Here is a 14,090-nt window from a genome sequence, read left to right as displayed (position 1 = left end):
GAGAGAGAGAGAGAGAGAGAGAGAGAGAGAGAGGGGCTGTATGTGTTACATCAACTATATATAGTTTTGTGCGTGTGTAATATATCAAGTCATTTTAGCTCGAAGTAACAGTCTCAAACTATAAGTTTTGAGGGGATCAAAAAGCATTGTGGAAGGGGTGTTCAAAATGGACAACACTCAACGCCTTTGGCTTAATGAATAAGAATAATTCATTACGTTAAATATATTTACAATGTTTAAATATACAATAACGTGTCTGTCAAAAGGTGAGAGTTGAAAAACTTTTTATGGGGAATTTCAACTTTCTTATTTTCTTTACAGATATATACATGTACATATCATATTGGTGTTAAAACGACAATTATCAAACAATCTTGAGATATGTGTTGTCATTATATAAATAATAGATTATTAAAGAATGTACATTGGTATACTGTTTATCACAGGTACGTACATGTAGCATCGTGGCCAATTTGTGGGGGATGACCAGGTAAGGGCGGGGGCTGAAATTACTGAAAGAAAATAAAAAACTAACATCAAAATTGAAACTGCGAGTAAACACCCCCCCCCCCCCCTCCGCACGGATTAGGACTTTAAAGTTTGGTTAATGCATGGTGTTATAGCACTTAGCATATATTTTCGAACATAAAGCAAAAACGGGTGTTATATATAGACAACAAAAGCCAACTTTTCGTTAGAATATTGACCAAATTTTTTCCTTTCACTTTTGGCTTTCAAAACGTCAAGTGTCAGTTTCTTGTGATCAGTACATATTGACTTGTTTGGGAAATAATGAAAAAAAAAACGGTGACTTATTTATCTAGAGTTCAAGAAACGGTAAGAGTATCATTTTCCAAACTAAATATTGATTGAACATGAAACGATTGATACACTATATCTACATTTATGTCGCTGACCAGATAAAATATATAATACCCCCCCCCCCCCATGCAAATTTCTTCTCGCAGCAAACAGTTTTCTTAAATTTACTTATAAAAATGGAGCTTGCTCCCCTATTGTTTTGGGTGCATGTAAAAAAAAAAATGAAGTAAAAATAAGAATATTAACAGTGAAATTGAAGTTTTTGGTATTATATACGCCCGCTTCCCCTAACACGAATGAATATTTTCATGATACTAGTATGCGAATTCGACTTTTTTTTTTCTTGTCAAGATTTTTTGGATAAGGCAGCCCCCCCCCCCCATTTCAAACAAAAAACAATGCCACCTGCCTGCACAAAACCTTTATATTATTTTCCATCACAAGGATACTTGTGCGCACAAAACCTTTATATTATTTTCCATCACAAGGATACTTGTGCGAATTCTATTTAGAAATATAACAGAAAAGGATTAAAAAAAAAATTGGGTTTTTGTTGTTTAATTGCACAGATTTATTCTGGGATCATCCAGGTAGCACCTACAGGTAAAAATCAATGTACACCAGTGGATATCCCGTTATAGGATGAACTAAGCGTTACCGGTACATACAAGGGTACTCGGGACATGCGTAGTTTACTGATTAATGACCTATATTATATAATTCGTGTCAACCTGACGTCTAAAAATGCGGAAGAATTACAACACAGGAACACCGTTGTTTACTAAAATGATAAAACCGAATGCGCATGTATTCACATTTAAAAATAACTTTTTAAGATTTTAATCGATTTCAATTCGATAAAAGAGAGAAAATGAAAAAAAGATTGTAGAAAACGTGTGGCCATCAAACGATTAAAAAATGCACGTGAATAGATAATCGAACACCTCTGTGGAAATATTTTTACAATCTATATCTCGCCTACGCGGAATGAGTGACAGGCGAAGAGGGACTGTCGTGGTTTTATATGTGTGTTCACCGTTTGCGGGCAAATAGACGGATGTGTGCTTGAAAAGTGGAAAAATTTGTGTTTACAGGAAACATGTTTTTTTTTTACGGATTTTAATTTGAGCTGATCTGTGGTTGTTCGGTCTATGTTCGATCTTCAAGTGTTATTTTTAACTGAAGAAATTTTATAGAGAGAGAGAGAGAGAGAGAGAGCAAGAGAAAAAAATAGCAACCGAAATGTCGGATGACACTGGACTTGCTGATGGTGGAGGAGGACCCCAGAGAATAGAGGGATGGCTTATGACCTGGGGTAGGTCCACTTTTTTTCATTATTTAAAATCCTCTTTAAAACTTAAACGATTTTCTGATTCAAGGTTGTACATGTAGCACCATCGATATTCGTGTTACCATGCTTACTCTGAACATTAAATGCAACAGCTTGCTTATCGTTAAAAAGTTGTAAAAACTGAAAATTCGCTTAAAAAAACGAAACTTTAAAGTAACCTTGTTTTTAACATTACACAGTGATGGCGAGTTGAGTGTGTTTGCTAATTAATAACTCTAAAGTAATTAAAAAAAAAAAACCTGTTGGATCTCTGAGCAACATGAAAACATTACTTCCTGTCCAACTAAAGACACCAAGAGCAGCTGTATTTCCTTTTTTTTAAATCAAGATGATTCACAATTAAGATAAAAAGACCAGGAAAAACATGTGCTTTTTAAAATTTAACAAATTGATGGTGACTTAGATTTGTTGTTTTTTAAATTCAAAGGGAAAAGTCTTATCTCGATCGAGAGAGAAAGAGAGAGAGAGAGATTGTTACTCTTCATAAATATAAAACCTTAAAGATTTTTTTTTTTACTTAACTCAGGTAACAGGGGTTAAGTGCAATCATATTTTATAGGCATATAATGTGTATGCATATAGTGTTTGTAAATGCCGAACTGTAGGCGGCACAAATAGCTATGGTATATATTTATAATGATAGGTGGTCAGTTTTAATAGTGATAGACTATTTTGTAAAAGACTTCTGCTTTTGCAAGTAAAAAGATAATTTTCTACTGGTAGCTAAAATTTTAATTTCTTGAACATTTGAACAAGTAAATTTTTCTTTATATTTTCAAATCAAAATCAAGTGGTTTAGGATATTTTAAGATGTATTAAGTCCTTGAAGAAAGTGATGACACATCATGGCTTATCGTTGTTTGTTCTTTAACGTCTGTTTTATGGAATCTTCTCATGAGGTGAGAGACCCCTTAGGACCTCATAATAACCCTCACCCACAGGGTGGGTATTGAGGTCAAGTTGTTTGCCAACCTTCCGATTTCTAATAAATCACCTTCTTACTTGCTTTCTAATAAAAATCTTCATGTTAAAAGGAATAGTGGACATTGTCAAACATTGAAGATCACAGATGTTCAAGATTTCTGACTAAAATATTGAACACTGAATGATTTTAGGATGATAAAGGTAGCATGTGTTATTTTTACACATGAAGGATTCTCCAGGAAGGATAAATTGTTATATTTAGTCCTAGTACACAGGAAGACGATATCTGTTAGTTTCCGCACATGTAACATGTTGATGTTTATAAAGAGGTTGCCAAACTGATCACATAGTATGATGGTAACAGTGTCAGGATGGTACATGCTGTCTCCAACACTTCATGGACGTGTATTGCGCATTATAGTGTATTCACTGTATTTTGTGATAACCAGAATGACACATTTGAGATGAAGACCAATTTAAAAGAGAAATCGCCCTGGTAATTGACGACACACAAATGCATTGAAATTGAGACAGGGCTGGTATATAGCAATGCAAAAATCCAGAGCACCTAGCTAACAGGAAATAGTGATAAATATTTATCTGAAACAATGATTATTATGCCATTATTTGAAGTACCTTTGCTGTATTTTGATAAGCTGAAACATCACTGTTGATTCAAACCTCTTAAGGTGCTTCAACCTTCTCCACTCCTTATATAAAATATTGCTTTAATGATCATAATGATTTTTTATAAAATGTCTGAATTACAGTTATAATGCAGACAGTTTCTGCATAGCAACAATTTTTGCATCCATTTAGTCTTTATCTGGGCAATTTTACAAAGGGAGTTTAAATCATTTAACCTAATGAGAGTTATCTCCCATGTAAAAGGGTATATGTACCATAATTCCCCCAATATTGAGGTACCAATATTTATTGAGAGAATAGACAATAGTTACGGTGAATGAGCTTTTAACATTGTTTAAGGGAATTGTGTTCTTTAATACGGCTTGGGGTAATATGCTGACGATGGACCCTCCACTTTGGAGGGTCCATAGTAGAGGGGGTGGAGCTTGGTGTGTCAGTCTTAATTCAGAGTCCGTTTAATCTGTCTAACCAATTATGTTATCAGAAACGGAATGGGGCACATTGTTTTATTTATATGACTTAAACACAATCACATAAAACTTCTCTCCCCTAATTGACGATGATGAATGGTGGCACTTTCATTTAGGTGCTAGATATTTTAAAAGTACATATTGTTCATTAGTTCTGCACAAGATGTATGTTGCAAAAATATTACAGCTGCATTATATTGCATTATTATTATTATGGACAAAATGTTTAAAATTTATAACAGCTTATGAATTTTATTCTACAAAAGTGTAAGTCTTGTAAAAATTATTTTTATAATTTATTGTTATATTACATTTCCTTTAAATGTCCCTATGTCCTGAAGATAATTGTGCTGAAATTTCTGAATGCACTATGACATGGCGAGACATTTTTAACACTGGACATTGTCTCTGACAACAACTGCATTGTTAATACGTATTTTGCAACGAAGCTGACTTTCTTGATGACTTGGAATTCGGACTCAGATATTTCCGATAATCATACTGTTTGAGAACAAGATCATTGGGTGGTTTTCTTAATTTGTCTGTAAATAATTGTCCACATCCATAGCATTTTTTTTACTATTAATTTTTTAACATTTGTTACTCAGGGAAAAAAATAATCTCTCAACGTTGAGGTGTGTTAACTTCCTGTTCACTGTCTCATTGGACTCAGAATAATTGTTACCGAAACACAGAGTAATTTATGTATCCTGATAAAGTTCATCTGAAGTTGCCAAATTCATTAAATGTTAGGACCTCCCTTTTATTTTTTTTTTATTTCACAATGTTTTAGCTATTAGGTGCATGACGAAATTGGAATGGCAGATCAAAGAGACTCTAAATTAAAATTGACACACCAAGCTCTACCCCCTCCACTATGGACCCTCCAAAGTGGAGGGTCCATTGTCAGCATTTTACCCCAAGCCCTTTAATACTGTCTTTTTAAAATAAAACCAAGAAGATTCTTTAAACAGGAAACTGTTAATCTCAGAAAATTGTGGAGTTGTAAAAAGATACTATTGATGAAACGTTTCCTAATTAACAGGTCAACGATTTTTAGCGGCACAATTCATAAAAATCAGTGTTTACACAAAAAATTTGTTTGAACCCTGAATTTTAAAAAAATTCTTCAAAGAAGAATGTGCGTATGTCTGCCACATTTTTTTACTATCAGTTGTAATGAACATCTCCCATTAGAAAGCTTTTCTGTAACAGTATGACTTGACAATTACAGATAACTTTCCTATCCAGTTTTGTGAAATGTTTTTAGTAGTTGTGATATGATAGAAGATAAACAATTTGACTTTATATTAGTTTATCTTTATATATAAAGATATATACATATATATGTTGTAAGCAATTATTTGACCCTTTAGCTTATCTACAATGTACACTGTCAGAATATTTACTTTTTGTTTCATTCAGTTTACTGGTAATAGATACTGATATGATGATTTTAAAAAAGCCATTTTTCCTTTCCATCTGAGAGAGAGAGAGACAGAGACAGACAGACAGACAGACACAGATAGAAAGACAGACAAACAGAGAGAGAGACAGACAGACAGACAGACAAAGAGAGAGACAGACACAGACAGACAGACACAGATAGAAAGACAGACAAACAGAGAGAGAGAGAGAGAGAGAGAGAGAGAGAGAGAGAGAGAGAGAGAGAGAGAGAGACCTTCACCGCTATTTGAAGATAAGTTCCAGAGCTCATTCAATTCATTTCTTGATTAATTTAGCCACAGAAGCATAGCGTGTGGGGTACGTAGTTGGTAGTTGATTTTGTCGATGTGATTAGTTTGATTTCTATCAACTCTTGAACCACAATGAAGTCCTACCAAGCCATCTCCTGGGACACAAGATGCCATTTTCATCCAAATAAGAGCATTTATTGTCCTTTTCTGATTGATCTGACCTATGGATAGAAACTATTAATACATTCAAAAGTGTGGCAAAAATGTTGAAAGCGTAGTTACAAAAAAATTTATACCACAATGCACTTGAAAATCAATTTCAAAGAAATGTTTTTCACCAGTTTGTATGATCTGAAATTCAGATAACCACAAATGATCTCAGTTCTGCAAATAAAATGGATTCATTTGTTTTACTGGGATTTTTGTTTTTGTACACTAATGGTTGTAAATTTGTTTCAAAGTTGGTTTCAACACATTTTTGATGTGTTTCAATGGCGGCATGAACAAAATTTGTTGATAGTTAAAGAAATGGATTTTTCTTAGGAAATTGTTTTTTCACCTTGGATATTTCATGATATTGATTCCCCCATATTCCAAATACTTAAAATTCAGCAGCTAGCTAGGATTTCTTTATAAGCTCTATTTTTGCTTGATCTGTACTAAATTATTAATATATAAAATACCTAAGTGCTCAATCATACTGTGCATCAATGCATGCAGTACCTTTCATATTGATTGATTAAAATGTAGTGCATGTGCATTAAATAATCAACTAATTACCCAAAGTTCCACTGATCTCAAAGCTTGCAGTTTAGCTGAATCAGGTTTTGAAAAACTGATTCAAAGGGTTCTTCTTCCCCCCTCTCTCTCTCTCTCTCTCTCTCTCTCTCTCTCCAGTTTTTAATACTGTTTTGTTTTCCTATTGTCAGTAGCCAAAAAGTTGATTACACTTTTTTGTCCTTGGGGACACAAAATGTCTTTTATCTGTTAACAGAGGGCGCTTTTGCCAGTACAATCTGGCCTCTAATTCAGATTATATTGTCATAAAAGCAATAGCTGCAGTAATTACGCAGATCTCTTGCTCTGCGACTCTTGTCTCTAGTCCTTTAATTGATTTCAGATCCTTGGGGAAAATTGTATATTTGTAGATCTGTATGGAAGAACTTACTCTGAGACAATTGCGTTTTTGGTTTAGTTTTTTTTTATCTTTCATCGAATTAAAAAAATGTGTCATACTGGTATTTAGCAAGCTTTACAAGGATCTGACAAGTTAATATTGCTATTTTGAGATTAAGTTTGTTTCATCCTGATTTTCTGAACTGAGAAGATTTTTTTTCAGGAAGATGACATATATTTGTAGATCTGTCTAGTGTAATTGCAAATTACTCTGGTCAAAATTAGTTGCTTTCATGTTTGTGAATTTTTATAATCACTTAAAATATATGTGTCATAGAAGGCAAGTTCTGCAAAAGTCTAGCACATTGCCTGTGGGTAGCAGACACATACTTTGTTCTGGTAAATGGATTGAGAGTTTTCAAACGATTTTCCAGTAAGTAAGGAAAATCACATCTGAGCCTTTGATTTTTATCTCTACATGGAAATGTCATTAGAAGTGTGTATGATTGAAACAATGTAATTACCGGTATATACAAAGAATTCAAGCACAATTATGGGATTTTCTTTTTCAGCCTTTGGACGCTTTGATCTCTCGTATAACTAAATCCCTACCAGTTTTTTCCTGCATGCATACACTTCTTCTGATGAGGAGTTTGAAGTCATCAGATGATGGAATTCAAAATTAAGCTGGACAATATGTCAAAGAAATTGCTCCCCAATGAAATGATATTAGGCAAATTGAAAATGATGGTCCCTGCTTACAAGGGTAATTTTGAATGAAAATGATCTGAATGGGATGTCAAACATCAAACAATCAATCACAAACTCTACAAAAAAAACATGCTTATAGCAAACAAGCTTATAATGAATTGAAATATCACATATATGTATTCCTGAAAACTAGAACCATTTTAACAAGAGTTTGGACTTTGGGTAGTTGTGAAAAACAACAATGTGACGTAGGCCTATCTATTTCATTACTGGCCACTCAGCCATGGCTCTTTGAAATCAACAAGATTTGTTTTGCTTTTGAGCTAAAACTATCACAGCAATTGGTGCATATTTCGCTTGAAAACTGCGTCATTTTTAACTTGTTTTGACGCAAGAATTAGATAGCTAGCTAGGCCCTACTAAAAGTCCAAGGTCTTGTTAAAATGGTTCTAAGTACATGCAGACACAAATTTATTTTACCATTTTCTGAATTATATTCTATAAATGCAGCATGCAGTAATTGATTTCTGATTATAGTTTAAGGCTGTGCACGCTTTTAGTGTGCCAATGAAAATGACAGAGTACTTTGAGATTATTAGAAAAGTTTTTGTAGATGCACAGAAGTCTTCTGTCAAAATGATCTTGATTTAATGACAGAGTAAAATGTGATATTGCAAATCGAGATGGTTTATGCTTCTTTTGAAATGAAATATTGCATCATGAAAGTCTTAATCCCTTCTGAAATTGACTTGCAAAGCATAATAAATGATGGACTCCCTTGTATATGTTGGCTATAACTACCTGTTTATAGGCTAGAATGATGTACAGTTACAAGAGGGAATGCATGTAATTGGAAATTTAATGAAAAAAAAATTGGGATAAGTTGTAAACATGTTTTGTACCGATTTTGTATAATGAACAACCTTGGTAAAGGTAAAGATATAATGAGAGAACGGACAGCGAAGTGACAATGCATGGACAATATGTTGCCCGGTTCTAGCTGTGACAGCCATTGGATGTAGTCATAAATACAGCCCGGTGATTAATGACACCTCTGTATAGAAATCTTCGGATCAATTATTCTCACAAAAGAATCATTGATCTATGGTCATTGATCTGTGGGTATAAATAAATTTATCAGATGTAGATGCCGATTGTTTGTACTATAATGCACTATGCAAAGTTGCAAAAGCTGTCTATAATTCAGATCCCAAGAGATCGAGTAGCAGACATCATTATCAGGTGCATATATAAACACTAAAATTTTATATGGTCTTATGAATTGAAAATAAATAGTGCAAGCAAAATATGAAGCACAACAACGCAAATAAAACATCTTAATTGTCTCTGACATTTAAATTAGATAATTATTTCTTTTTTTTCATTTTGTTATGTAAATTCAAAACAGATTAAAACAGAGAGAGAGAGAGAGAGAGAGAGAGAGAGAGAGAGATTTTTATAGCAAATTTGTCTTACTGCAAGGTTTTACATGAAAATAGAGAAAAAAGATCTGCCTGTTTTTTATTACATTAATATTATAAGTAATTTGCAACTTCAAATATATACTTTAAAGAAACACATTCATGTACAATGTATATGTGTACCCATAAATAGTAAAATTTTACCTCATCTTGCTAGCTGCAGAGTTAGTAATTATGTATCTGGGAAGAACAGTCATTTCTAAGATTGCTAATGATAGAACAAAATTATTTTTGTTTTATATAACCCAAGAATGTGCCTGATATGGATTTTCTCTGAAAATGGTATTTTAATGAAATTGCAAGTACATATACATGCATGTATGTGACATGATAGATACTCATTATTGAAAAATTCAAATCAGAATACATATGATATAATTTTAATGATGATATATATAAAGTAAATAATATTTTTCTTAAGCATAATTAATAATTCCATCGCAAAACTTGTCCTGAAAATGTATTGAATGAGAAATTGTGCATTTATTTCTATTTCTAATATGTCATCTATTTTTATTTTACGTTTCCTTAAAATTGATATCAAAGTTTATTTTGATTTACTTACAATAAACATATAAATGTATTTATTTACTATTGTACCGGAATACAAGGGACATGGCGCCAGTGAAGGAAATATGTCAATTTTTAAACATTGAACTTTTAATAAAGTTTTAGGGCCAATTTAAGTTAAGAGATAGTAAAAGTTTTATTATCATTCTTCATGGTGGTCAAAACACTGTTAGTAAATTCCACACAGTACATTTATGATCTTTCCATTATTTTTTCTTCGATCAAAGTATCTTTTTGTCTTGCGTCCAGCTATATTACCTATTGAAATTAACTAAAACAAAGCTTGTGGCTAATAAGATTATTTCTTTTGATTTAATTTCAGATGCTTCCCAAGATCAGACCGAAAAATTACGGTTCTTTGGAACCACTGCACCACCCATTCCATGGGAGCCCTCCTTCTGTGTGCTGAGGGAGGACGTCAAGACATTGACATTCCACAAACAGGAGGAGGTAACTAGTGCCTAATTATGCTCCTTTATATGTGAAAAAAATAAGCAAAAATTTAGAGTTATCTTTCTTGACACATGATGCTCTCTTTTGATGTATCATAGGGAGCAGACGAATTGCCTGGTTTAGTGGTCCTGAGGAAAAAGAGATTAGATGATGGGAAACAGGAATTTGACAAGAGATGGGGATTTGAAACTCTGAAGAGCATCCAAGAAAATGCCAGACAACATCAGGATGAGCATTTGTTGCATCCTCCACAGGCCTGCAGTAAGCGATGTCTTAAACTTACAGTTGTAAACACACTAATGGACTAAAACCATGCAGCATTACAGCATTACGGTGGCTTTGCAGCATAGATTCCTAATATTTCTGTTCCTCTTTGGTACCATGTTGGGAATGCATGATTTAAATCTATTTTTTAAAGGGAAATTTGCATGATTAAAAAAAAAATAAAAAAATAACCATTTAAGAAAATTAGCCAGTTATTAAGGAGACAAAAAAATGGATGATAATGTTTAAAAGTGAGCCACTCAGCTAATTAACTAACAAAATTAACCAAAGTTTTTTGATGCCAGTTCTTTAACAAGTGGTTTTCTGTTCGATGCTTTTCCCTAGTGCGTAACTGTCAGAGTGCAGAGGAACTGTTTTACATCGAAAGGTCTTCGCCAAAGCCCGCTAGACGACTTCAAAGACTTACGCAGTTCTTTGGAGGTTTGCAGCTCGATGTAGTACATGTATTATAATTCCTCTTCTCATTTAGTGTATACTTTCCCTGTATCTTCCTCAGTATCTCAATATATGTTGTCATTGCAGTTTTCTTTGGTCACGATTTTTGGCTTTTTTACCCTTTTCTCAAAGAGTCTTGACAGTATTGAATGATTTCAAAGATCTTTTTAAGAGCACTAAGATGTCTTAATTCTGCACATCTTGGGCCCAGATGCTTTTTTTGAAATTGTAAACACTCTCTCTTAATTAGCACTTTCTCTTTTTCTCTTATTTATTGGAACATATTTTTCTCATTTTTTGTGCCTATATATTTTTTGTATGTAAGAAGTTTTATCCATAATTGCTCACTTATGTTTCTCTTTCCGCATTTTTCTCAGATTTTTTGTAAGCCAGTAATAAATGTCATATTTTAGGTCAAAGAATGTTCCCTCCTTCTCTTAGTATAGGAATTGCTATATCTTATAGCCTCTCTGCTAAAATTCTGTGATCTCACTTCATGGGCCAGACTCATGTAAACATTACAACAAAATATGTTCCTTTTGAATGAATGAAATTGACCAAAATTTGCCCATAACCCTCTCTTTTCAACTATTGGCCATTGACCTATTAAATGTTTATTGAAGTTTAAAAATACTTCCCTAGGAAGGGTATATACTCAGCAGTTCTGCACAAAGAAAATGTTTGATTTTATATTTATATCCAAAGGAAATGTCTAATATCAAACAGCAAACTGGAAAATGAGGTCTTTTTGGTGCTTCTTGTTTGATATAAATCTTGTAATTGGTCACAAGTATCCAGGGCTCGGAAAAGAAATCCAATACCCGGTACATGTATTATCAAAATACAAAGGTTTGTGTTGGTATGTGTTCGTGATGATTAAAATAGTTTGCCAGCACTCAGTAACATATTAAATAGTCACTGCATGGGCACCTCCATACCAGTATGGTCATCTTTATCGTTGGTAACCCACATGTGATTCACTTTGATTGTCTCTATCATGATTCGAGGAAGCTTTTGGACTCATAACTATTGTTTGCTACAATAGGCCATCTTTATCTTCTGATCTAAATCATATTCTTCTCTCTTTTTTTTTATTTGATGAAGATTCTAAAAACATTAGTACTTATGTATTATCCTTTTTTAAGGTGATCACAATGCAATACATGGCCACATGGAAGGGATGGGGTTTGTTGACTATCTCGAAGAACCTCATGATACATGTACCAGCTAGTACTATAATGGTAGTCTCTTGATTGATGGTTCAGGTTTCCCTCTGTTAAAATTTGAGTTAACATGAACATAAGACACATGATTCCTAGGTAACTAATGGCTGGATTGATCTGAGGACATTCAGTATTCCTCTATTGAACCCTGAAAGATCACATGATACTTGGTCCTATCTTTCTCTATATAAAATAAGATCATTTATTCAATGTAAATTGACTACATCACACATGATCTTATTTTTCACTCACATACTGAAATTTATGATTTAATATAGTCCTTCATTCTCTAAGAGTCATGTCATGTCTCATTTTATTCATCATATGGCATGGCGGTTAATATCTCTATTTCAATTATTATACATGAAAATATCACACAAAAACGTATATCTTAATTATGACAGAATCGTTCATTCTGTACATGGTTGAATGACACGATGGTCATCGTTTTACCTTTAGATAGTACAAATAGTATCAAATGACAGTAGTCCTCTACTAATGTGTTGAGGTCTGTGTTGTAAGTTGTTAATGTCCCATCTTCATCTTCATGTGTGGATCTCGAAATTATTTTTTTCCCCAGGGGTTGGGGGAGGGTCTGAGGGATTAGGTAATATTTAATAAAATTGAGAAAAGTGCATTTTAAGTTTTCAGAACTTGCGTCTGAGACTTTAAATTTGTTTTTCATCAAACAAACAAAAATCAATAAAATTGAGTTTTCTGTTGGGGGGGGGGGGATATCTGCACATAATTTTACACACATACAATAAAATAACTAGACTCACCAGTAATCATGGCTTAGATTTCACTTATGGAATGATCAATGTCTTTATTGTCAAATATGTATCTTAAAAGATTTGATCTTTCTTGTGCAAAATTTATTGTTCAAGAAAATTTCTACTCAGGCTCACAAACTTGCTATTACGTGATAAGTAAACTGGATAGTTTTCTAGTTACTGGTATATTGTATTTGAAATGCAATGTCTGTCGTTCTGTCTGCAATTGTCAGTACCGTTATTTCACATTTATTTACAACTGCTAATTTTTATACCCTCTGGCTACATTATTTTAAGAGATCATTATAAAAACCGAAAAGCATGAAGTCAATGGTATATAATTAAGTTATTAGAGGAGAAATAGGTGTAAAATTTCTCTACTCATTTGCTGACATGAAAGTGAAATAGAGTGCAAGAATTTTGATCTACCTGTGTAAATTTGGGTCATTAGCAGGAAATTGATACAAATCAGGGTCTCCAGAGGTGATCCGCGAGACACTGGGACAATGGATGGGTCTTTTGTGGATCTGTTGTGTGACAAGTAAACAAAATAGACGGCATCCAAAATCTGAATGACAAATTTCACAGCAGAGGTATAATTGACAATGGGAGCATTATCCGCAGTCATGCATTAGGACCAGGGTGGAGTCAAAAAAGGAACCCTCTCTCTCTGTAGATAAGAGAGTTGCAAAGGCAGGAAGTTTTTTTAATGTGTAAGAAGGAAAACTTTTGATGTGTAAGTTTGAAAAAAATAGAGAGATAAACAAATCGAATATTTTGACTTCCCTGGTGTGACATTTTGATGGAAAGCTGTAGCAGTGAATTGGATATATACTTTCTGTCAACATTCGAAGTGTGTCGGATTTATTCATAGATGTTCATGCATACTTGGATAAATGTGCTGAATTAACCTTTAGTGTTGTAGAGAAGTGACATGTAGTCTTTCATGTTATATAAGCTGTATATTCTGTGTGCTTGTAGATCACGATTTTTCTTTACTTTGTGGCAAAAGTTATTTTCTTGGTTTCATGATGGAATTAGGGAAAGATAAGAATAAAAGAGAGGATATTTTTGTTTGCAAAGCTTGAGTTAGAACTTTGGAGATTAGTATGCGTCATTTGATTTAGTTGT

General features: G+C 33.4%; 1 protein-coding gene across 7 annotated transcripts in view; it reads left to right on the top strand.

The window, feature by feature from the left end:
* The first annotated feature begins 1,678 nt into the window (after nucleotides 1–1,678).
* The window catches only part of LOC128191157 (disabled homolog 2-interacting protein-like), a 61,222-nt gene continuing 48,810 nt past the window's right edge, over nucleotides 1,679–14,090 (top strand). For 2 of the 7 annotated variants that reach the window (XM_052863227.1, XM_052863226.1), the window contains exons 1-4: nucleotides 1,682–2,137; nucleotides 10,113–10,240; nucleotides 10,342–10,504; nucleotides 10,853–10,948. In XM_052863227.1, coding sequence (XP_052719187.1) covers nucleotides 2,065–2,137; nucleotides 10,113–10,240; nucleotides 10,342–10,504; nucleotides 10,853–10,948 — 460 coding nt within the window. In that variant the 5' untranslated portion in view covers nucleotides 1,682–2,064. Of the gene's footprint in view, nucleotides 2,138–10,112; nucleotides 10,241–10,341; nucleotides 10,505–10,852; nucleotides 10,949–14,090 lie in introns of all 7 variants that reach the window. The other 5 variants (XM_052863231.1, XM_052863225.1, XM_052863229.1 and 2 more) reach the window with 5 other exon arrangements.

This window comes from Crassostrea angulata, chromosome 7 (genome assembly GCF_025612915.1).
Source record: "Crassostrea angulata isolate pt1a10 chromosome 7, ASM2561291v2, whole genome shotgun sequence".
Taxonomy (NCBI): domain Eukaryota; kingdom Metazoa; phylum Mollusca; class Bivalvia; order Ostreida; family Ostreidae; genus Magallana; species Magallana angulata.
This window is presented reverse-complemented; position numbering and strand designations above follow the sequence as displayed.